Raw genomic sequence first — 25,453 nt, 5'->3', positions numbered from 1 at the left:
CTTACTGTTTGTTTTTCTGGTGACAACTTGAAGGGATGAGCTGCAGTGTATCTGTTCTGTGTGTCCCTAAGGAAGTCGCATTTCAGGGAACAAATGAGACTGATGTGTGCAGGCGTCAGTCCCATGGGGCTGCTTGTGGCTTCCCAGACCCTTCTCACCCCTCAGTGCTGCCCATTGTATATGTTGTGCTGTTTCCTTCCCTGGAGCATCCTGACTTTCTCTTGAGAATTGTTTCCCTCCAGACAGGATTTTTATGAAGGAAAGGTAAGAGTAAATTTTTAATAGCTAGTCTTGGGTAATACCACTTGAAATAGAACTAAGGATGAATCCAGATATGAGAATATGTAACTATCATAAGTTCCACCTTTTCCTCCTTCTTGAGATTTGAGGCAAAGTTCCACTGTTGTAGGTCTGGCTGGTCCTGAACTTAAAATCTTCCTGCTTTTACTTCCCAAGGGCTGGGATTACAAGTGCACCACTATGCCTAGCAGAGTCCTGCTTTTCTACCAAAAATGTTTTGTGCTGTGTCAATATTGAACCTTTCTTGGGTATTACATATTTTTATTTTTATAGGAAAGAGAAAACAAAAACTATTTTAGCACGTTGGTACCCCGGAGGCTCAGCAGCACAAGTGACATTGAAGAAAAGGAGAACAGGTAATCACAATACAGGCCAAAAGATGATGTCTTTCAGCCCCTCTGGGCATAAGGATCTGGCTGTTATTCGTCTGCCTTGTCCCACAGGCGTTGTCAGTACATTATGGATTGCCTGTCCCTTCTGCTCAGAATACCTCCCAGCCTTTACCATTTTTTGCCAATTTTTAACCCTTTATATTGTAACTCCAGTTTAGACATTACTGCCTGCAGGACTGTGACCCTTCCAAGTATGAGTTAGTTTTAGTACCCCCGCAGGCTCTGTTTTGTTTCTCAAGCCCGCCCGGCCATGCCTTGTATAGTATATACCACTAGATTGATAGAATTGAAATAATTGTTTACTAGAAACTATCAGCTTCTAATTTATAAGGAAGTAAGATTTAATGTCCTGCATTTCAAGGCAGAACTTAATCTAGACCCGTTTTTTTCTTAAGGCATGCTGCTCCTATCAGGTATCACTTGGAGGCCTATTGGAGCTGTGGAATCAGAATCAGAATATCCTAAGTGATTCAAATAAACATTAAAGCCCAAGAAGGATTGCTGTAGGCCTACAGCCTCTATAGCAAAGACCCCAAGTTTTTGATTGTGAGTTCAAAAACCTACTACAGTCCCTTCTGGATATCTTCTCATTTGTAGTGCTGAAAGGCACCTAGCAGTACCCTTCCTTTTCCTCCCGTAGTAACCTCATTAGCTCCTTTGCAGCCTGCCACTGGGGATCATTGCAAGGTACTTTTAAAATGAGTTAAAAAGTGACTCCTCATCACAAAAGGATGAGGGACTTTTGATGTGAGGTGTAATTTGGTACCTGTTGGAATGAGTTGGGTTTAAGGTTAAGAGAAGAAAGCCAACCCTGGTATAAGAAGCGTATAGAAAACAGAATCGCTTGAAGCGTGTGCCTGTTTCTTTAGCATGTTACAGTTTTCAGTTGGCTGTTCTCTCTGTTTATAGACCAAATTGGTGGTAGGAATCATTGCTTTGTTGGTTTTTCTTTCTTGCCTGTACAGAGAGTCAGCCGTTAATCTAGTGAGGAGTGGCTCCCACACCAAGCAGCTGTGGAGGGATGAAACAAAGGGAAATGAAACGCCACAGACAATTGCTCCTTCCCCTTATGTGTCAACTTACTTGAAAAGGTACCAGCTGCAGAGGGATGGGAGATAATCTTTCTTCACTCTGATCATGGGAGGATGGGTAATGATTGCATGCTCTTTATATCCAATTAGAACCACAAAATGAATGGCGTTTTAGATTTTTGGGATCAACATTTTCACTAATTTAAAATTAATTTTTTCTCTTGTTAACTGGATTAAAGTAAGCCAGTTCCAATTCTCACTACAGACCTGACTTTATACTCCATCCTCTCGGCCCTAATAAAATTTCAGTCTGAAGTAGCACCTAGTGATTTCTGGGGAAGTTGGAATTTATACACTCTTGCCTAGTCTTGATTTTCCCTTTTCTAAAACTAGAGTACAGGTTACACTTTGGGTGGGAGGAGGGAGGGCACACTAGGGTGGTAGGGAGTGGGAAATGGGAACAGTTTTCTGTTGGATTTAAGTCATTTCATGTTGAGCCTGTTAATTTAGGGACTTGAGTTGTTTTTGTTTTTTTATGACTTTAATGGCCTTCAGATCCATCAAGATGTGAAACTCGCAAGTTTGGTGTGCAGAGAAGGTACATGGGTTTCCTTTGATCTCATCTGTATTCTCTTTCCTGCAATTATTTTCTTTGCCACAAGCTAGCCAGCAAGCAAAGCACCTCTGCCAGAACCATTAAGCTACAAGAGGCACTTAATAATATTTTGGTTTGAATTTTGCTGCTGATGTAGAAGAATCTGTTTTTCATTGCTTACTTTGAATTCTTTCTTCATTTCCACTTAACCCTTCCAGCTGCCACCTCCTGCCTTTGTCATTAGGCTTTCTAGATGGCTACCTTAGAAACAGGCTTTGGCCAAGACTATAAAAGCAGATTAGCTGTTTGTGATCAAAACTATTTCTACCTAACAGGAAGGCTCTTGACAGGTAGTTAATGTCGGAACATGGGAAATAAGCTATGATGGAAATAGACGCTATTGCCTTTTAATTCTTCAGTTCTGCAGGTACATCCTAAGAAAGGTCTTGACTTTGGAAGTGTACAAGTGCAACTCAATGGTTATTTTATGTATGTATTTATTTATTTTTTTGGCAGAGCCTTTTTGTAGCCTCAGTTGGCCTTGAACTCCTGTGTAGTTGAAAGTAACCTTGAAATTTTGATCTACCTTCCTCTTACCTCCTGAGTGCTGAGCTTACAGGTGTATGTCACTACACACATTTATAAGGCTAGGAATTGACCCCAAGGCCTCCTGTATACTATGCAAACATACAACCAACTGAGTTACATTCAAGCCCACTGACTAGTATACCAATCAGTTGTTTGGGGCTTTATGAGGGCATCATCCATTTCTCTTAAAGGAAAAGGCCTTGAATTACCAAGATATATCACTCTTTCTCACAGTCAAATCCAATATCAAAGAAACTTTTCTAAGAGAATAACGTTCTAGAGGTGGGAAAGAAAGAAAGCTTCACTTTAGTTTCCAAGTATGGAGTTATTGGGGGGGAGGTTGTTGATGTTTATGACCCAAATTTATCAGCAAATGAGTTTTAATGGCTTTGTTTTGATGTAGATTGGGCAAAGTTACAGTGAACAGAAGATGAAAGGACTGCAAATTGTGCTTAATTAGATGAGCCTTTTTGTTGTTGTTGTTGGTTTGTTTTTTTTTTTGTTTTTTTGTTTTTTTTTTTGGTTTTTCAAGACAGGGTTTCTCTGTGGTTTTGGAGCCTGTCCTGGAACTAGCTCTTGTAGACCAGGCTGGTCTTGAACTCACAGAGATCCGCCTGCCTCTGCCTCCCGAGTGCTGAGATTAAAGGCGTGCGCCACCACTGCCCGGCTTAGATGAGCATTTTTTGAGAAAAGATCTATAAGTCACTTGGTGCTTTAGGTCTCCAGCGCTCATTGTCTGTGACCCTAGAGTGATTTTATAAGGCCTGTAGTCTTCCCGAGAAGAAAGAATTATATGTCATCACCATTTTAAAAAGAAAGTGCAGGAAATTTCTTATCCCCCAGCTATGCCAAGCCTTGGTCTTGGAATTTTCTACATTGTCTCTTGTTTTTAGCCAGGAACAAGTCTCATACAGCCCAGTAAACACTGCTCTTCTAGTGAAGTTTTCACAGTTTTCTGTCCTCGCCCCTAGTTCTGTTACAGTCAGAAAACATTTACAGACTTCTAACCCAGTAAGGCTTTGCTGCAGTGGAGATCATCCTTATGTCTTCAGTTGAAAACGAACAAGCTACAACCCTTGCCTTTCATTGCCCTAAAGCTTTGACTCCTCCCTAAGACATTTTTCTTTAAGGTAAATGACTGCAGCAGCCATTTTTTTCTCCCACAGCTCTCCTTTCTTTCCTTTACTGTTTACATTTCTAAGACCTCCCCCAACCCTTGGGTCTTCTGGCTTCACAGCATTACTTCTCCATCATGTCATGATGTATGATTTGGGGCCTTGGGTTTGTCAGGGTTTTTTTTCTTCTAATAATAGTCTCTTGTCTTGTATTCTACTTTCTTGCTTTCCCTTGTTGAATGTCACATCTCCTCCTTTACTCTTTTGGATGAATGATCAAAAAAAAAAAATCATCCTTCAAAGAGTGATGATGATTCAGGATGATTGCCTGCTTGTGCTGGAGACCCAGCTCCAGCTGGAGTTACCTCTTCACTTCCTGGTTGCCATGCCATCTCTTTGACCTACACTCCTTTCACATCTGGGTGGGAGGCGGGGTTGGGAAATGGTGGGTGAGCAGCATGTCCTGAAGAAAGTGACTGTGTGCTGTTTTGCAGTGCTTCATTTGGTAAAAGTAGTGACCCCACAAGTCCCTACATTTCAGCCAATCGCAATTCATCTCCTGCTACCTCACCCATTACCATTGGTTCATCCACCTCTCGGGGCAGCCAGTGGCAACCTGCCTCTTGCCCTGCACCAGTCAGTACAAACACTTCTGCATCTGTACAACACGCCAGGTAAGGCTTCTTGGAGCCATTTGAGTTGCATCATCACAGTTAATGCTTCTGGAAACACATAAGAGATTTGAAGCAAAGAGGCTTTGTCAGTGTAGAAGTAAGTTTAAATTCCTGTGACAGTATCCAGAATTTAATGAAAATGCTTTTATTTTGTCTTTACTAGACAGTCAGCAGTTGCTTATTGAATAACATTGGATCCATATCATTGTCTTGATGTTCAAGGGTCAAAGTAGCATGATTGCTTTCATTTGTCAACCACCTTTCCAATTGTGATTACAGTTTTAGAGTCAAGCCCATGATAATAAATTATCTATTAAAAATATTCCTGCATTTTACTTGTTCTAGTAAGAGTCTCATGTATTTAGTCTTTTGGAAGATGACATACAAACCCAGAAGAAAAGCTAATCCATGTTCCAGAAACCTCCTATAGCCTTCTGAGAATTATGCTAATCAGTGTTCTTTTGGGAGCGCTGTGAGGAGAGACTTGTGTTTGCAGAAGCTATGTCCTGGGAGCGTATCTTTTTGGTTTTCCATTCATTTAAAGGTAGCATGATAGAGTGTCTTTGTGAAAGCACAGCAGGACTTCAGTTCCTTTTTGTTTTGATTGCTTTGAGACAGTGTCTCACAAAGTAGGCCTGGCTGACTTGACTTCACTGTATAAACCAGGCTGGCCTTGAACTGAGAGATTTGCCTCCTAAGTGCTGTGATTAAAGACATGAACCACCACACCCAGTTGACACCTTCATATAAGTACTAAACTGCTGTGTTTGTGTTTATGCTTACTTGTCTGTAAGTGTACCACATGTGTGCAATGTCTGCTAAGGCCAGAAAAGGACATCAGAGCTCCTGCAACTGCATTTTCAGGTGCTTGTGAGCCACCTGTAGTGGTTGCTGGGAATGGAAACTGGGTCCTCTGCATGAGAGGACATCTCTCCAGCTGTTAGCTGCTCCTTGCACTACAGCTTTTTTACCCTTTCCTGCATGGTGGAAGCTATTTTTCTTTTGCCATATGGCTTTTATGGGTCTTGTTTTGGCAGAATGAAAATTAAAAATAAATAGAAATGATAATGTTATTGCCAGAATATCTATTATGATAGTGTTTGATTGATGTTTGCCAGTTTAATAGATTTCTTTTCCTGAAACAAATAGTCACCATTAATTTGGTGAGAAAGAACTATTTTATAATGAATTATCATTAATACTGTTATAATTATATAGATTTCAGACCTATGGCTCTGATAGGAACACTGTATAGTTGTGTAGAAATTAATTGGATTCCTATAATAATACAGCTATATTGATATTCTGTATATTATCACTAAAGATGAAGAATCAAGACAGGAGGATGGAAGCTTAACTTAGCGTTTAGCACTTGCTTAGCATGCCTAAGGCCCTGGATTTAACCCTCAACACTGAGGAAACAACATAGCTGAAACTGGAGACTGTTTTGTTGAATCCTGTCTTGTGACAGGAACTGGACTAGTTTCTGTACAGAAGGGATTTATAGGCTGGGATTGGTTTATTCACACGCAGCAATAAATCCCTGTAATACTGCTTTAAGTATGAGACGGTTTCTTTTTCTTGTAAGAAAGTCCAGAAACAAGGCCAGCACAATAGCTCCAAAGTCTTAAAAGATCCAGTTCTTTTTCTTTACACCATGGATTCTATCCAAGGTTTGCCTCACAGTCTGGAATAACTGCTGGAGTTCTAGCCATGGTGGCTGCGTTGTGAATATGAAGTAATAGGCAAGGGGGAAGCAGGCAAAGAGAGACCTTTAAATTAGTGTTTCTTTTTTCAGAAACACTAGATCTGTGTCTCATGGGGTATTTTCAGCATCTGACAGACCTTAGAAAATGTCGATTTTGGGTAGGTACATTGTTGCCTTAAGAAATAAAGAGCACACAGAAAGATTGGAAAGATGGCTCGTTGGGTAAAGGAACTTACATTCAAGCCTGACAGTTTTATTCCATCCCTGGATCTCACATGGTCAAAGGAAAGAACTGACTACTGGAAATCATATTCTGACCTCTGTGAACACATATACATGCATACAAACCCCACACACCACAGATAAATAAATGTAAAAAAAATTAAAATCTCAAAAAAAGATAATTTGAAAAATATATAGGGCACCTGTTAGGAAGGTCAGGGACAATGATTATTAGCCAGGTAACATCTGCCTTGACTGCTCATATGTTATTTCATAAGCAAATTCCTGGTATATTAAACATTATGTGTATTTTTAGATGAGGAAAGCAAACCAAAGGCTTAATCATATGCCCAAGCTCACAAAGCCATTGAGGGACTGAAGCAGATTTTATATCCAGATTAATTTGTGAAAAACCTACCTATTTTGTCATGTTTTGTTTACACTGAGTTTATATTTTATTGGGTACTATTTACGTGTTGTACAGACATTATTTTGTTTCATCATCATGAGAATTCTGCATGATGGAGCATTATTTTCCCTGTGTTATGGTGAAGGGTCAGATCTTTAAGTTGGTTGATTATTAGCACCATGTGGTCCCGTTGTGTAGTTTCTGACCCTACTGTAGAGCTTTCCTGGCTATCCTTGAAAGTCTACTTATAAAGTTATAACATGTTTTAAAATAATAGTAAAGTTTTATTAACAATAAAATAAAGTCTCTGGCATTTCAACAGCCTAAGAAATTGCAAGGCTGGCAAGATGGCTCAGCAGGTAAAGCACAGGCCTGGCAACCTGAGTTTGAGCCGCAGAATCCATATAAAGGAGGTAGGAGAGAGTTATCCCACAGATTAACCTTTGACCTCTTCCCTTATACACTGAGCACATACATACCTATAACTAAAATTTAAAAACAAAGAAATTGCAGAGAAGCCAAAATATATTATTAACCCAAGAAGAGATTTCATCATGCTTTTGTTAAATATAAAATCTTACTTAAGGCTTTTTTTGTTTCTGTTGCTTGTTTGTTTGTTTTTTGGAGAGGTGATGGAGTCTGTTTCCCAGATTGGTCTCAAATCTTGAGTTCATGGAATTTTCCTTCTCCAACTTCCTAGTAGTTGAGAGTTAATAGTGCATACACTATTCCCAGGTTGGCACCATATTTCTTATAGCTATGCTTCTGGCTAATTTTATTAGTACTTGCTGTATACTAATAAATCTAAGAAATTATCTCCAACTTTTCAGATAAGAAAATGAATATACATTATCACCTTATCGGAGGTATTAATTGCTTCTAGGGAAGTAGCTTATATGTTTTAGGTATAGCTTTTATCTTCAAAACTGTTATTTTTATGTGTTTCTTAATGCCATGTTTAGACTTTATGATTTGATTATCTTTTTTACACTTATCCTAATATATTTGGAAGGTTGCTGGTAGCTACTTGTAAACATTTTTGATAATAATTGTGAGTAGGTGAAAAACAGATTTTTAACGTTCATGCTTTTCATTGCTTTTCACATCCCTGCAAGTATCAATTTTGGATCTCTGTTACCCCAGCAACAAGCTGTGACATCATAAATGATAGCTTTTTTGGGTGGAGAGCCAGTGGTTGCTCCTCTTTGTTAAGAAACAAAGATCTTATTTTCACATAAATGGCTTTAATTAAACAGTTTGCTGTTGCAGTCGGTAGTTAATGTTACATATAGAATTCTGCTCGATTTCTGTTTCAGTTTCTTACTTAGGCAGCTATGAATGTAGAGAATTAAGCACTTGCGTAAATGGAAAAAGACTGCAGTTGCTGGACTAGGTGAGAGAGAACCAAATAGACTGAGGTTATAGAATAATTTCAAATGGGTAATTCAAGAAGATGATCATCAAATCTAGGTTGAGGATTGCCACAAAGACTTCCCCTGTCAAGAATTGAGGGACAGGTGAAGACTAATATCGTAAGTGATTTTAGTGTCTTTTTTCACCCGTAGTGAGATCCTGTCTCTTTATGCATGTGTGGAGGGAGGTCAGGTGGCAATGAGTCACTTAGGACACTTGCATATGTCACTATCTTGCCTTGTGCCACAGCTGATTTTTGTTTGTTTGTTTTTTAATCTCATGCAAAAATAATCCTATAAAATTTAAGTCCTGGGCAGAAGATGTCAGACTAAGTGTATAATTATACTGTTCCAATATTTAAGAGCTCAGAATTAACAAACCAACAAACAAAATCTGAGCAAGGAGATTCTCATTAGATCTAAGCCTTTCCTTTCTCTGTGCCAGTATTTTGATTATACCATGCCTGACCATTTTCCTTTTGCTCCTGTCTTTCTTAATTTCAGGACTCCTTACAAGTCCCAGGCTGACTCAACAGCAGAGAAAACAACAGATGGTGTCTCTTCTAGTCCTCTGTGTGTGATCACCAATCGCCCTGCACCAAGCACTGCCAATGGGGTGCCTGCTGCCGCAGTGTTCTCCTCCACTGGACCCGACTCCTCTGGGGAAGCCCGGGAGAAGAGGAGGTATGAGGTTCCTGATGCATTTGCAGGGCTCTGCTCTGAGTTGAGAGACAGAGAAGTGGGTATGAAGTCCTTGACCCACGCTCAAATAGAGCTTAATTTTACTGTTATGTCTTAGGTTGGAAGGGTTTTTTTTTTGTGGTGGAGGTCTTATTTCTGACTATTTAGTATTATGTTCTGTATGTAGTCAGACCTTTTTCTATTTGTCTTATGATAATTGGCAGGTATATATTTGCCTTTTGTGATGTGGAGCTTGAAGCACAGAGAAAGAAAGATCCTTCATTTTGTTCTGAGTTTTCTGTGATCGCTCTGTGCAGCAGAGTAATACTGTGAAAAAAATCTCAAAGAAGCAGAGCTGGGTGTATAGTTTTATACATGTGAGAATACTACCCGGGAAGGAAATGAACATTTATGGATATGTGGGATTGAGATCTGCTGTCTGCAGTTGAGACTTGTGCTCCTCAGGCTGGCTTCGATCTTTTGATTTTGCATTAGCCTGCCTGAGACTAGGAGTCCAGGTGGTTACTACCATGCTTTGCTGCCCTGCAGTGGTTTTAGAGAATCTGAGAGAGCAGATGTAGATCAACATGAGACAGATCTGAAGAAAAGCAGGACTGTGTATTTGTTAGAATTAAGATATTGTGGACAGTGCGACAAAAGGAAAAACTGCTGAGCATTGTGTCCAGCTTGAGCTCTATAAAATCCAGTGTGCGTGAAAGACTGAGGCTTTGGTATCACTTTCTAAAACTAGAGAAGGAGACAAACCTTTATTGAGATTTAGATTTTTAGTTTGATTTATTTTCAGTATCCAAAAAGATATTCTTCTATTTCTCAGTGTGTATGTGTTTGTGAGAAACCAGGAAATGCTGTCTAAAAGATACAGTACCAAACAACTTTTTAGTTATTTGCTTATTGTGAAGACAACCTAAAGCACACATTTTGAGAAAGGAAGGGGAAGTTAAGTGTATTGAAAAATAGTATTTTCCTATTCTTTTTTTCCATAAAATTATAAGAAAATCAGTTTTATGGACTAATGGGTTTCTGAGCCAGTAGTGGTCCTCTTTTTTTTTCGAGACAAGGTTTTTCTGTGGCTTTGGAGCCTGTCCTGGAACTAGCTCTTGTAGACCAGGCTGGTCTCGAACTCACAGAGATCCGCCTGCCTCTGCCTCCCAAGTGCTGGGATTAAAGGCGTGCGCCACCACCGCCCGGCTCCTCTTTTCTTTTTAAGGAGACATTTTTATTTGTGTGTATGTATGAGTGCATTGTGTGCGTGCCTGTGCATGTGCACACGCATGTCATTTGTGTTGCTGGTACCTTTGGAAACCAGACAAAGGTGTCAGATATCTTGGAGCTGGAGTTACAGGAAGTTGTAAACCTCCTGATACGGGTGCTGGGACCCAAATTTAGCTCCTCTGGAGGAGCAGCAAGTGTTCTTAAGAGTGGAATCATTTCCCTAGCCCCCAGTTATCCTCTTCTAATTGGCCTCTAGCCAAGTAAACATTAATAAGTCAGTCTTAAATGTGTAATGCTTGTACATTTTTTACTAGCGCACAAAGAAGTACCATTTGTTTCATCTGAGAAACTAAATTTAAGAGCAGTCTTTTCTCCAACCAAGAAGTCACTCTCTAAAGTATTTCTTAGGTCAGGAGAGAGGACTCAGTTGATAAAGTGTTTTCAAGTATGGGAACATGCGTTCTCAGCAGCAGCAGCCAAGTAATAGCAGGCATGGCATCTCACATCTGTGACCTCTACTTGAAGGAGACAGAAGTAGGCAGTCTGGGAGCTTCCCTGGCTGGCAGTGTAGTCAGTCCATGACCTCCTGGTTCAGTGAAAGTGAAGAAACAGTTAAGGAAGACACCATCCCCCACACAGCTGCGTGTAAGCATGTACATACTCACACAAATACATACACCCACACCTCCCACACAAACTGTTTCTTAGCTGAGAGATATAAAATAAGTTAAATTTATTAAGATTGTGATCCTCGGAAAGCTGGAACAAGATGTTTGTTTTCAGGCTGTGTTGAATTGCTGTGTCAATCAGAGAATCATAGAGGCACTGCCTCTGTTGATGTCATAACCTATAATGGGTAAGACAGCGTTTGCTACAGATTTTGATTCTGCTTTAGTTGTTTTATCAGGCCACAGGTATGCACTGAACACCTGGTAGTTTAATAAATAGGGTGGCCAGGATAAATTTCCTTAAGAAGCAGCAACTATAAAAACAAAGGACTAACTGGGCATGAGTGGTGCACACCTTTAATCTCAAGCTCGCAGGAGGCAAAAAGCAGGTGGATCTTTGTGAGTTTCATGCCAGCTGGGGATACACAGTGAGACCCTGTCTACATAAAGCAAATAAAGAACCAAACAAAAGAATTAAAAGGACTAAGCTAAGACATTAGTGAACCGTAAGTATACTGAATCAAGAGTGCATTTTACTGCCTTTAAGAAGGTCATGAAGTGGGGCTGGAGAGGCGGCTCAGCTCTTGTTGCTCTCACAGAGGATGCAGGTTCTATTCTTAGCATTCACATGGTAACTTCCAATCATTGTAACTCCAGTCCCAGGAGATCTGGCCATCTTCTGACTTCCACAGGCACCAAGGCATATCAAATGCATTGCACACTCACATACACTCAGGCAGAACAGTCATACACATAGTGAATGGCATGATGGAAGTAGAGTGGCAGTAGTGAAGAGCTGTTAGTCACTTGTTTGTACTAACTTTCACTCTTCACAATCTTGATTGCTGCTCTTACCAGGAATCACATTAAGCGCAAGCAGTACATAGGCAAACTAGACAAATCTGGTATGAACCTACAGGAAACATATGTGCTGATAAAAATTACAAGTGCATGTGATATATACAATTGAGCATCATTAATCTGAAAATAGAAAGTATTCTAAATTCCGCACATACTCAAAATTGGTTTTGGTTTGTTTCTTGGAGACCAAGTCCTCCTGGCAGGCCTAGTATTTACTATATAGCCCAGGTTTGCCTTGAACTTATGTCAGCCCTCCTGTCTCAGCCTCCTTCAGTCTAGGATGGCATATGCTACCATACCTGACTTCACATACAAAATTACTAAAAAAAAAAATACACGAGATAGTTTTGGATACTGTGACAAACATCTGAGAGAAATTCTTTAACAGGAGGAAGGTTTATTTTGTTCATGACTTCAAAGATGAAGTTCATGGCCAGCTGGTTTACTGTTTCTGGGCCTGTGGTGAGGCAGAACATCACTGTTGAAGTGTGAATGAGCAAAGCTGCTCATGTCTGGAACAAGACAGGCAGCTCCAGTGACCATCCCACCAATAAAGCCTCACCTCTGAGTGTTGTAAAATGTCTATCTGTGAGCTGTCATGATCTGGGTCAATTGTTGGGCCTGTTAGTTGGAGACCAAATCTTCAGTATAGGAACAGGTTGTGGGGGTTACATCATATGAATATGAAGCTTAAATGAATCTTATGTGTAGATATGGATTTCTTATCCATAATACCTTGTTATGTTTATGAAAATATCTCAAAATCTGAAAATAATTCAAAATCTGACATGCTTCTGGTCACCAGAAGCTTGGTTAGGAGAAGCTCAACCTGTGTCATAAATAGGCAGCGTGAGTTATAAACAGTGTGTTATAGAAGAGGAATCTTTGGGGGATCCAGGTGGCTTTCATGAGAGTGTGATGCTTAGACTGAGGTCTGTAGGGTGAGTAGCAGCTAGGGAAAGAACTTTGAAGATTTGTTTTATTTTAGTGAATGAGTGTTTTGCCTGCATGTGTGTACTCTGTGTGCCTGATGCCGAGGTAAGTCAGAAGAGTGTGTTGGATACCCTAGAACTGAAGGTATGGATGGTTGTGAACCACCATGTGAGTACTAGAGATTGAACCTGGATCTTCTACAAAAACAACACATGCTCTTAATCCCTTTTCTCCAGCCCCTAGGGAACAAACTTTCTAAGCCAGTTATGGCAATTGAAAAGATAGTCAGTGTTAAGTGGAGTCACTATGAAGGTTTTATATCTAAATGAAACATTGCGGGGAGAGTGGTTTAAGATGAGACTTGCGGAGAGCGTGGAAAGTAGCTATACCATGTCAGTGTCTTCCAGCCAGTGATGAGCATTTGGGATTTATATAGGCTATGAACTATAATGGACCAGTAGAAGAATTTTTCCAGCAGCTTTATAGAGACATAATTCTTATACTATACAACCCACACGTTTAAAGTAGCAAGACATTGATTTATTTTATTTTTAGGTTTATTTATTTTATTTTGTTTGTGACTGTTTTGCATGCATGTACACGTACTATGTGCATGCCTGGTGCCTGTGGAAATCACAAGAAGGGCATTAGATCCTTGGAACTGGAGTTACAGATTGTTGTGAGCCACCACTTCGGTGCTGAGAACTGAACCTGGGCCCCCAATAAGAGCAACAAATGCTCTTAACCACCAAGCCATCTCTTAATCCAAAGACACTGGTTTTTAGAATGTGGACTAGTATGACTATTGGCACAGTGAAGTTTGAACATTTTTATTATCTGTAAGGGAAATCCTATACCTATTTCCCTCATCTCTTTACATCCCCCCAATATATTTCCTATCTTCCTATATTTCTTATTTTCAACCTTTCATATAAATGGAAACAAGATGGGGGTTGTTGACTGACCTCTTTCTAGTATATTTTCAAAATGAATTTACGTTGAGGCAGGTATGAGGACTTATTTATTCCTTTTTATAGTCCACCGTTGGATATTGTTTATCTATTCATAAGTTAATCACATTTAGATTGTTTCTATCTGTTGGCTATTATTAATAATATTACTATAAACACTTGTGTGTGCATTTTTATGTGGACATATTTCTTAGTTACATACCTAGTAGTGGATTTGTAGGCAATATACCACTAGACAATTTGAATCTTAAAGTATCATGAATCCCCCCCTTTTTTTAAAGTTCTGGCTTTTAAACTCCGCCTGAAGTTATTAGATAGGGAAAGAATGGATAATAAGTGTGAAATGACTAGTTGAGGAGGAAAGACTGTCGTAGAAATAATATGAAAGATCCGGCTTGCACTGGGACGATGATAGACGAGGTGGAGGAAAGTGGATGGACTAAAAGTGGATGTATTACTCAGTGATTTGGAGGGAGGAGCAGATCAATGCCATGCACATATGTGGGGCCAGATGGACAACTTGTCTCTCTGCTTCCACCATGTGGGTCCTGGCACTTGAACTCAGGTTGTCAGAATTGGTGGCCAATACTGTTATATTTATATGTAGCACTGTGGATGGGAAGCTGAGCTTTTACTGTCATATGTGATGTCGGACATACTTAGCTGGGACTTGTAATGAAGAACCTGCCTATATCAAGTTAGAACTCTGGAAGGGCTATCCAGTTCATGAGAAGTGTTCATTGTAAACCCTGCCTCAGAGAATGGAAAGGAAGGGTCTAGTCGAGATCTGGGCAGGGACAGAAGTAGCTAGAGGAAACTACTATCCATAGAATTTGGAATCCTAAGTCAGGAATTTAACACAGGAGCCAGGTCTTTGCTCTCGAAAGCTTGGGTCCTGGCACAAACATATGGTGTTACAAGTAAATAGAACCTTGTTCAATGGAGACTCATCTAGGCAGAGCATCTAACAGCCATTTATCGAAGACTGTCATATGTTTTTCAGAGATTAAAGTTACAACGTCAGATGGGGAAGAAAACCTGTTTCCTCATCTTGAGTATTGAAAGCCTATTGGGGGAAGACAACCAAGCAAATTGAGTACTATTGTGTAATTTTTAAGTGATATGGAAAAGAAATATACAAATTGGGACTGGAGAGATGGCTCAGCAGTTAAGAGCACTTTCTCTTCTTGATTTGATTCATTCTTCTCACATTTGATTCCCAGCACCCACATCCAGCAGCTTATAACCTCCTATATGGCCAGCTCCATGGGATCTGATGTCTTTTTCTGGATTCTAAGGGCACTTGCACTCACGTGCACATACATATACACATTAATGAAAAAAATACATCGATTTCTGTGAGGCCGTGGAAGAGGGGAATCTAAATTGGGCTGTGTAGGAACCTGTGAGGTGGGTGACTAGAGGCAACTGGAAATTGATAAATAGGGGAAGGGTATTTTAGAGGAAACAAGAAATTCATGAATTTTATTCCTTTCTATTCCTGAAGCTGAGGAAAGGCAAGGACACTGTAGTATTTATAAAAGTTTTTGTTTTTAATGAAAACAGATTTAGAAGGGAGTGGGGTATAGCCAAATTAATTAGGAAACAATGGATTAAGCTAAGTTAAACAGGCTTACTCAAAAAGCCTTCTGTGATCATCTGGAAAGAGTGATGGTTGAAAGTGGGGTTTGGGAATGTGTAGAATGTAGCATGTACCCAATTGGGTTGTTTTTAACCTTGTGGAAACCCCCAAATTTATGTTCCACTGGGTAGTCTTTGGAAATTGTGGAGCTAGAGAAGTAGGCAGGAACCAAATCAAGTTAGTTTTTGCCTGTGGTATGTTAAGAAAGTTGATCTTCTGATCTCAGAGCTGTGAAATAGCATAGTAGAATTTTCAGCAGAGGAATGACTTGATCACATAAAACATATCATTTAAGCTTTTCCAGAATTAAAGCCATTTAGTTTCTCCCTCTAGATAAGCATAAACTAAAGGGGGGAAAATCAGATGTTTTGAAACAGCTAAATTTTTCTTTTGAAAGAGCATGCTGAGTGGTAATTCTTCTCCTTTGAAGCTTCAGCTTTCTCTGTAATCAGCTCATTGTGGAAGTGTTTTGACTCCTGCTAGGAAACCGTGGTGGAAGCCTTGATGCCCTCATTTACAGGTCCAATTGAAATAATTCCTAGCATTGGGATAAATGAGGATTAGAAACTGGCCACAGCAAGATCTAAGCAGAAGAAAGGCAATGTTCAGAAATAATCTCCATTTGCCTTGTAATTGAAGCACTTAGACTGGGGAGTGGGACTTAGCACCTGTTCACAGTGGGCTCTCCTCAGAGGTTTTGTTTTGAGGAAGTTTGTGTTTAGGACTAGCCATGGATATTTTCAGCTTTATCCTTGTCATCAGTTCTGGACTCAGCTGACCTCTGACATAGTGTTAAGTGAGCAAAGCTAGGAGCAAAGGACACATTAGGATACCAGATAAACAGATAAAGTATGTTAACACTTGTTTTTTGGGTGAGGAAATTCTAGCTAATTCCCCTACTTTTCTGGAATTAAAAGGTATTACTGTTATAATGAAATGGAAGGAGGAAGAACAATTAAAAAAATTGCTGAGGAACCAGTCTCCCTTGTGATTCTAACTTGTGGTAATGGCTATGTCTATCCAATAGTAATTGCAATAGTTAGTCAAGGTTTTCAGAACTAGTGTGTGTGTGTGTGTGTGTGTGTGTGTGTGTGTGTGTGTGTGTGTGTGTGTGTGTGTGTGTGTGTGTGTGTGTCTGTGTGTGTGTGTTACTAGAGATCAACCGAGGATCTGGCCTTGTTGTTTCTAGGTAAATGTACTCTACAACTGAATTACTTTCTCTAGTCCCTTTTTAAAGGAGTGGGGTAGGGACAGGAGCTTGAACTTGCTCTGTAGCCCTGGCAAAACTTGAGGATCTCCATGCCTCATCTCTTGAGTAGTTGGAACTACAGGCCTGGCTAATTGTGTTTTGTTTTGTTTTCTTTCTTTTCTTTTTCTTTTTTTGTTTTGTTTTGTTTTCGTTTTTTCTTTGTGTAGCCCTAGCTGTCCTAGAACTCACTTTTTAGACCAGGCTGACCTCAAACTCAAAGAGATCCATCTGCCTCTACCTCCTGAGTTCTGAGATTAAAGGCGTGTGCCACCACCACCCAGGTTGTTTTGTTTTCTTAAGACAAGGCTTCTGTAGCCTAGGCAGCCTGTCTCAGAACTGGATTTACAGGTGTGAGCTGCTATACCTAGCATAATTTATGGTTTTGAATACACATTTTACAACAAAATACATAATACAATTTATTATTTTTAGAGAGAGCATGACCTTGGATTTACCAATCCCCACTTCCCAGAAAAAGCTCTAGTGCATACAGCTGCTATTGTCTTTACATGATGGAAAGGGATAGGATAGGTTCCTTACTTTAATGGAAGGGAATGTTGAAGCCCTAAGACCATAGAGTCCTTTCTTGTCTACTAAAGTATTACTACTTTTTAATTAAAATAATTCCAAGGCCAGCCTGTCTTGATCTACAGTCCAGAATATAGCTCACTATCCTCCAGTTTTTGGGTTGACCTGGGTACTGTAGAAAACAGAAGGGACATCTGGTTCTAATGGGCCAGATGATTTGACTGGCAGACTACAGGACAGAAATGGCAAATGGCCAGCAGTTGGCAGATAGCTCTGCTGGAATACCAGGGCCAAGTAGCAGCTGTCACAGTCATGTAGTGGTCAAGTTCATTTTCCAAAGCTCCAAGTTTTCCTTAGCAACCGAATATAAATAATCCCCATGGCTAATATTAGAGTCTGATAGTGACTGTCTTTGCCTGCCTTTTCTCTTCTTATGTTTCCCCGGTAGCTTTTTCCTCCCCTCAACCAGCCCTGAATTGTATATCCCTCCCTCCCTCCCTCCCTCCCTCCCTCCCTCCCTCCCTTCTCCTCCTCCTCTTCCTTTTTTTTTTTTAAATAGAAATGGCTATAAATTGTCTCCACAAGAGGATAAAATTGCTTATTCCTCCAAATAGCCCACATTATATTCACCTCTGCTTTGCTTCTCAGGGTATGACCCTACTGTTTGAGTCATATACCCACATACCAATCTTCTTGAATCCTTTGGAGTCTCTTTAAGCTATGTAGTTACTCCAGCTAATGTGAAGCTGTAAGCAGATTAATGTGACATCATCCTTGGAATATTAGAAACTTAAATAATTAATCTATTATTTTTAAAACACTTAAAACTGTCTCTAAGCTATGACAGCTGTCATTTAAAGAATATTTTTATAGTCTTCTAATCTATCTCCATTTTTGCTCTAAAATGTTTTCCTTATCTGAAAGTCTGTAGCAAAGTTGAACCTATTTTTTATTTATTGATGCAATCTTTGTCTTCTTGTGTGAATATTGAACAAGAAGAAAACAAAGTGTATATGGTAGTAGGCAAATTATACATTGAAAATAAAATACCATCCGACAGCATCTCAGGCTACCCAGAAATTTTCTGTGAAAGCAAGGGTCAGAATTAGGAATGGCATAGCACTGAATAGTTTGAGGCAGGAGGACTGGCACAACTTTGAGGCCAGCTTGGACCTGTTTCAAAACCCACCTCAAAAAATTCAAAACTAGTAAGTGAAAGAAAGGAGGGACAGGCAGTTGTGTACACACCTTTAATTCCAGCTCTCAGGAGGGAGAGGCAGGTTTCTCTGAGTTCAAGGCCAGCCTAGTCTACAAAGCAAGTTTCAGGACAGTAAGGACTACACAGAGAAACCCTGCCTCAAAAAAAACAAATGCAAAAAAGAAAGAAAGGAAGGAGGAAAAATTTTAGGTTTTCTTTTCTTTTCTTTTCTTTTTTTTTTTTTGTACTCCATAATAAGTTTCTCCACCAACACAGTAGGCCAAATCAAGCCAAATTTTAAAAGTTTAGCAACAGGTTTATTTAAGCAAGGCAACCCCTGGGCTGGTTCTCTAGTCCCAGAGATGGAGACTGGAGAAGCCCCGTACCTGAACTAAAGCAGGCAGATTATATAGGTTATAGGTGAGGAGTGATGATGTGTCTGCCAAAAGCTGGGCTTGTGCCCAAATATGGGCAAGAGCTGACCACTTTAGGCAGGGGGTTGGGTGGCTGGCAACTACAGGGGAGGAAGCTGCCCTCCACCAAGAATGCGAAACTGGGCTTTTGGGGGCCTTTCCTTTGTTCAGAGGTTCAGAGGTGGGGTCTGGAGAGAGAAAGAGAAATAGAGAGAGAGAGAGGGAGAGGGAGAGGGAGAGGAATAGGGTTTTCTGCATCTTGCATGGTGAGCTGGAGGTTCCAGCAAACAAGGATTAATCAGGGTGGCTTTCATTGTTGTGCTTTAAGAAGTAGCCCCAGCCATCCCCATTTTCAATAACTGTCACCCTGATCAGCCATTAGCCCAACACCAACAAGTCAGTAAGGTGTCACTCTGGAAGTTTCTGGGTTTTAAAATAGAATTTAAGATTATGCCATAGAACTCCAAATAATTCTGGGGGGAAAGAAAGAAAATAGTGACCCTTTGCTTGGGCCCCAGTCCTGAGGTGGCAGAATAATGAGCTTCACTGCACCAGGCTGAAGACATCATATAAAAAGAGTGGCCTGCAGCATCACACTGCTCCTCTCTATGATTTTTCTCTTTTTTCCACCCATATTTGTCTGCCTATTTTTAGAAGACGTCGTCTCTATGTTGCCAGGCTGGCCTCATAAGTGTTCTGGTAGAAGCTCCACCCCAGCCCCTGGTATCCATATAGCTGAAGGCTCTGGGATGTTCTGCTGGAACCTCTACTCCCATCCCCTGGCATGCATAAACCCAAGGAATCTGGAATGTTTGGGTGGAAGCTCCACCCCAAACCCCCTTCCCGTCTCTCTCCAAACCCTGCTGCATCTCAGAAAGCCCACCAAATGATGGTGACCACCTGACCTTAGGGATGCTCAAGACCATTCCCACAGGATACTTAAACTTCCCCCCAGAAAACAGACATATGGTTTTCTGGTCTTCCTTTCCCGTCTCCTCTCTGGGGTTGGAAAATAAATCATCCAAGAGTGTTTTATCCATTAAACCTGGGCTTTTTCTAATTCAGTTTAGTTGGTCTGATTTGGATTACTGAGTCGACGGAGAGACTTATGAAGTGCAGAAACTTTTCATCTCTCAAACTGTGAAATAATTTACTTGACAGTGTTCATGTTGTTACCAGTTTAAAAAAAAAAATCTTTCATTAAGGTCTGTACCTAGCTTCTGTAGAGTTAATACATTTGGAAATAAGGTCTACCCAAAAGTCTAAATGGTGCTACTATTTTAGATTTCAGGTTGCTTATTTCAAATATCTTTAAACCCTGCTTACTGTAGGGATCCTGTATCTCAGGGTTTTGAAACTGGGTTCTTAATGTGGGCTCACTTTCTATGTCCAGTTTCTTTGTCTGTTACAGGCATACCTCAGAGTTATAGTGATTCCAAGCTACCTCAATAAAATGAATATCACAGTAACAAAAAAAGTACTGTAATAAATTTTTTTGGTTTCCCAGTACATATAAACATGTTTACTATTTTTATAGTCAATTTTGCCATAGCAATGTCTAAAAATACAATGTATGTAACCTCAATTTAAAAATACTTTATTGGTCTGACAAGATGACCCAGCAGATATAAAGGCACTTGCCACCAAGCCTGGTGACCTGAGCTCAGGCCCCAGTACCATGTGATAAAAGCAAAGAACTGACTCCCACAAATTTTCCTCTGAAAATACATACACTGTGGCACTCCCTACCCCCCAAAATAAGTAAATGTAATTTAAAGTTGTTGGGTTTTTTTTAAAAAAATACAACTTGACAAACTAATATTTTTGCTAGTGAGGCTTTTATCCCCATATGGATGCTTGCTGACTAGTCAGGGTTGTGGTTGCTGAAGACTGAGGTGGCTATGAAAATTTCCCACATTCAGTGATGTTCTCCTTCTCAGGAGGTTGCCTTTAGCATGCTGTGCTGTTGAGTGGGATGTGACCCTCAGTGGAGCTTCTTTCCCGGTGATTTTCTCTCAGTCCCTAAGGTATATAACACCCACGTCCTTTGCGGTCCTTTCAGCAGTGTCCACGGCGCCTTCAGACTATGCCTTAAGGGACATGGAATGTGTTCGTCTGTAAGAAACAATCCCACATTGGCAGTTCAGTCATCTCTCCAGATCCCACTTCTAGTTTTCATCTCCTTTTTAAAGATTTGTTTTTGTATGAGTGTTTGCTTACATTCCTGAGCGTGCACCATGTACCTGAGGAAGCCGAGAGAGAAGTCTGATCCCTTAGAATTACAGTTACACAGATGGTTGTGAGCTGCCATGTAAGTGCTGGGAACTGAATTCATGTCCTCTGCAAGAACAGTCAGTGCTCTTAGCCATTGAGCCTTTAATTCTCGTTCTCTTCTACTGATAGCACATCTGTAAGTACTGCCACCTCTGAGGGTTGAAGTCAACTTCTTCCAAAGTCCAGTTAATCCTTGCATCAGCAGTGTTTTTAGTCGTATCTAGAGTCCAGAACCCTTTCTGGAAGGTTTTCATTTTGGTTTCCCCAGATCTGTCAGAGGAGTCTATAGTCTTACAAAATCCATTTCTTAGCTAATGAGATCCAACAGTCAAAATTACTGTGACCCATGCATGGGCTGCAGAGTAGATACTACGTCAGTATGCATAAAACTTGAGTCTCAAAGATCTCCACCCCATCTCTTGGGTCACTAAGTACAGTGTCAATGAGCAGTATTATGTTGGAAGGAATCCCCCGCTTCCGAGCAGTCGTTCTCATCAGCAGGCTTGAAACATTTCTGTAACCATGTTATAAATAGATGTGATGTCATCTAGGCTTTGTTGTTCCATTTAGAAGGCACAGGCAAGTAGGCTTTATGTAATTCTTAGGTACCCTAAGAAGTTCATAATAGTAAGTGAGCATTGGCTTCAACTTGAAGTCACCACTTGCAGTACAGTAGCCTCTGACTTAAGAGTTTATTGTTTGGAGGCAGATGTTGCCTTTTCCTCTTGAGTTCCCAGAAGACACATTGTTAGTAAAGGCTTTTTTTTGCCTCCATTGGCAATCTTGCTTGGTGCAGCCTCTTTCATTGGGGACTCAGCTTCTACTTCAGCTCTTGCTGCCTCACCTTCACTCCTATGTTACAGAGATGGCTTCTTTCCCGAGTCGTTCCTCAGCCCCTGCTGGCCTCAGACACTGCTTCTACAGCTCCCTCACCTCAGCCTCAGGAGCTGAGAGAGCTAGGCCCTTGCCTTGACTTAGGCTTTGGTTAGGGAATGCTGTGACAGGTTTTATCTTCTGTCTAGATACTTCCTCCATATTAACAAGCCTGTTTCACTTTCCAACCATTCGTGTGTATGTTGGAATAGCACTTTATTTTGTTATGTATTTTCATCCACACACTAGCATGAGACCTAGTGGGTTTTCTTTGCTATTGATATGATTTCCTCACTAAACAGTTATTTCTATCTTTTGATTCGAAATGAAAGATTTGTAACTCCTTTCACTCGAACACTTAGAAACCTCTAGAGTTATAGTTTCAATATTCTTGTATCTCAGAGAATATGGACACGTGAGAAGATAAAGAAACAGAGAATGACAATTGACAGAACAATCAAAGCATACACAGCATTTATTGATTAACTTCACTGTCTTATATGGATATGGTTCATGACGCTCAAAAACAGTTACAGTAGTAACACCAGGTATTACTGATCACGGATTTTTAGGACATATGTAATAATGACAAAGTTTGAAATAAGACGAGAATGGTCAAAACATAAAACAGATGTGAAGAGGGTTGGAGAGATGGCTCAGTGGTTGAGAGCACTGACTGCTCTTCCAGAGGTCATGAGTTCAATTCCCAGCAACCACAAGGTGGCTCACCATCATCTCTAGTGGGATCTGATGCTCTATTCTGGCATAAAAGTATACATAGAGCACTCATATATATAAAATAAAGAAATAAATCTTAAAGAACAAAACAATAAGCAAAACATAAAGTAAGCTCATATGGGTGGAAAATTGCATCATTAGATGTACAAGAAGCAAGGTTGCTGCAAACATTCCATTTGTAAATGTATTATCTACGGGTACAGTAAAATGGAGTACAGCAAACAAGCAATGGCCATTTTACAGGGTCATACATTGCCATGGTGTATTTCTAGATACTAGAGGAAATTTTTTACCATGGTAGCATAGTAAGTGACAGCCTTGCATAGGATCCTTTATGTGCTTTTTCTTTCTTGAGGAGAGAATCCTAGAAACTCAGCACTTGGATAGTTGGAGGCAACAAACTAGTGATTGACTCTTGTAGGGTACATCCTTACTTCAGGAACACTTGTTTTTGTTTGTGAGGAAGATGAACGTGCTTTGAGATTGGTTATAGGAATGTCTGCATAAGTGAGTGTACTGAAAACAGTTGAACAGTATACTTCATGTACAAATGAATCCTGACCCTGTAAAGCTATTTAAAAACATTACTGTTGTTTAGCTCCAGTGAACAGTTCTGGGAAGGAAGACCTGGATGCTGTCTGCTAAGAATTAATATGATGAGACTTGGGTCTTAAATTAAAATGTCTATTATCTTTTGCCATTTCTGTTGTTAAGCACTGCTTTCAGAATAAGATTGCACTTTTCCAGAAACAAGGACATATTTCATGCAGTACCTTAACACATCATGTAATGCATCAAGAGTAGAGACTTAAAAAATTCCTCCTCCTTCTCTTCCTTTTGAGTACACACTTGTTTAAAAGACAAGACTCTATTCCCCAGCAGAGCAGAAGCTCTTGTGACAATATCCCAATCCGTCAGTCACTCCAGATGGGGGAGCAGCCACCTAATACCTGCCACTCAGAGCTCGTATCAGCCATGTTTGTATGGTTAATTTCCTTCTGATGAAGTTGTTCTTTTTTCAGACCTACATGTAGTTAGTGGCCGAGATGTTGTGCCTTGACTTTTTTTCTCCTCTACCAGTGTGTCACACTACTGCTTCCACACTGAGATTTTTCCTTCTTTTCTTTTCTTTTTTCTTAAGTTTTTTTCTGTTAGGGAGGAGGTTACAAGGAAGAGGGTGGATATGAAGGGATGGGGAAGTGAATGGGATTGAGATGCATGATGTGAAAGACACAGAGAATAAATAAAAAGAAAGTTAACAAAAGAAAATAGTTTTTAAATTTAAATATATTTTGTCTGTATTCTTCCCCTCGTCCAAGTCCTTTCAGATCCCTTCTCCCTCCCAGCCCGCCCAACTGTTAAGTTCTTTCTAAACCAAACACAACAAAACCAAACACAAAAAGAATTAAAACATACTAAACTGTAACCAAAGTTACACACAAAAATGTAGAGTCTATTTTATGTTAGTCAAATACTCCTGAATATGAGCCCTACCCTAGAGTGATTGATATACCCACTGTCACTCTATTGGAGAAAACTAGTTTTTCCTCTCCCAGCAGGTGTAAGTGACAGTTCAATTGTTGACCTTTATCCTAGTGGCTAGGGTTTCATTCATTCATTCTTAAAAAATAAAATAAGAGAAAACAAAAACTATCACATTGAAGTTGAACAAAACAAACCACCAAAATAAAAAGAGTCCAAGAGAAGGCTGAGATCCACTTGTTCACACACTCAGGAGCCCCATAAAAACACTAAACTGAAAGCTATAATTCATATGCAGAGAACCTGGTGCAGACCCGTGCAGGCCCTGTGCTTGCTGCTTCAGTTTCTGTGAGCTCATATGAGTTCTGCTCAGTTGATGTAGATAGCCTTGTTCTCCTGGTGTCCTCCATCCCCTATAGCTCTCACTGTCTTTCCACCTCCTCTTCTTTCAGGGTTCCTTGAGCTCTGAAGGGAGGGGATTTGATGGCGAGATCTCATTTAGGACTTGAATGTTCTAAGGTGTCTCACTTTCTGCACAGTGTCTGGCTGTGGGTCTCTATATTTGTTCCCATCTGCTGCAGCAAGAAACTTCACTGATGATGGCTGAACAAGGCAGTGATCTATGAATATAGCAGAATATCATGAGGAGTCATTTTATCACTACTTTACTTTCTTTAGTAGACCATTATTATTTGGTTTTACCATAGGTTCCTGGGCTATCTAGTCTCAGGTTCTTGATGATACCAAGCAGTATTGGGTATAGGTTTTATTTTGTAGAGTGGGCCTTAAGTCAAATCAGTTATTGATTGGTTACTTCCATAAGCTTTGTGCCATCATTGCCCTAGCTCATTTTTTGGGAAGTACACCATTGTAGATAATGGTTTGGGGCTGGCTTGGTGTTTAAGCTTCTCTTTTGAGCGTGTGCAGAATATGTTCCTGTACCAAAGATGCTGAAACATAGAAGAAAAGGCTCCAATGTAGACACCAGCTTGACATCTGTCTTCAATGAGTTGTGCTTGTCTTGGCTACAGCCTGGGTTGTTTGGAGATTCCCATGGGCCCCATTGATCAACAACTCAATTAGATGTAACCCAGTTCCAATACTAGAAGCTTTATTTGGTGACAAGAGATGGCCAACTGGCTCTCTTTCCCCATTATTTGATGGTTTCATTTAGATCACCTTAATATATGTATATATTTTAGGGAGTTTCTACTGTATTAGGTTTTCTTTTTTATTATTTATTTATTAAGGATTTCTGCCTCC

The 25,453-nt window shown here is 40.1% G+C and overlaps 1 protein-coding gene across 5 annotated transcripts in view; it reads left to right on the top strand.

Annotated features, from left to right (window-relative positions):
* Ppp1r12b (protein phosphatase 1 regulatory subunit 12B) overlaps window positions 1-25,453 on the top strand; it is a 210,617-nt gene that overhangs the window by 74,845 nt on the left and 110,319 nt on the right. For 2 of the 5 annotated variants that reach the window (XM_005348387.3, XM_005348386.3), the window contains exons 11-13: window positions 574-656; window positions 1,658-1,783; window positions 8,951-9,130. In XM_005348387.3, the coding sequence (XP_005348444.1) occupies window positions 574-656; window positions 1,658-1,783; window positions 8,951-9,130 (389 nt within the window). Of the gene's footprint in view, window positions 1-573; window positions 657-1,657; window positions 1,784-2,294; window positions 2,322-4,515; window positions 4,696-8,950; window positions 9,131-25,453 lie in introns of those variants that run through there. The other 3 variants (XM_026779678.1, XM_026779677.1, XM_026779676.1) reach the window with 3 other exon arrangements.

The sequence above is a fragment of the Microtus ochrogaster genome, chromosome 6 (assembly GCF_000317375.1).
Source record: "Microtus ochrogaster isolate Prairie Vole_2 chromosome 6, MicOch1.0, whole genome shotgun sequence".
In the NCBI taxonomy this organism is placed as follows: domain Eukaryota; kingdom Metazoa; phylum Chordata; class Mammalia; order Rodentia; family Cricetidae; genus Microtus; species Microtus ochrogaster.
This window is presented reverse-complemented; position numbering and strand designations above follow the sequence as displayed.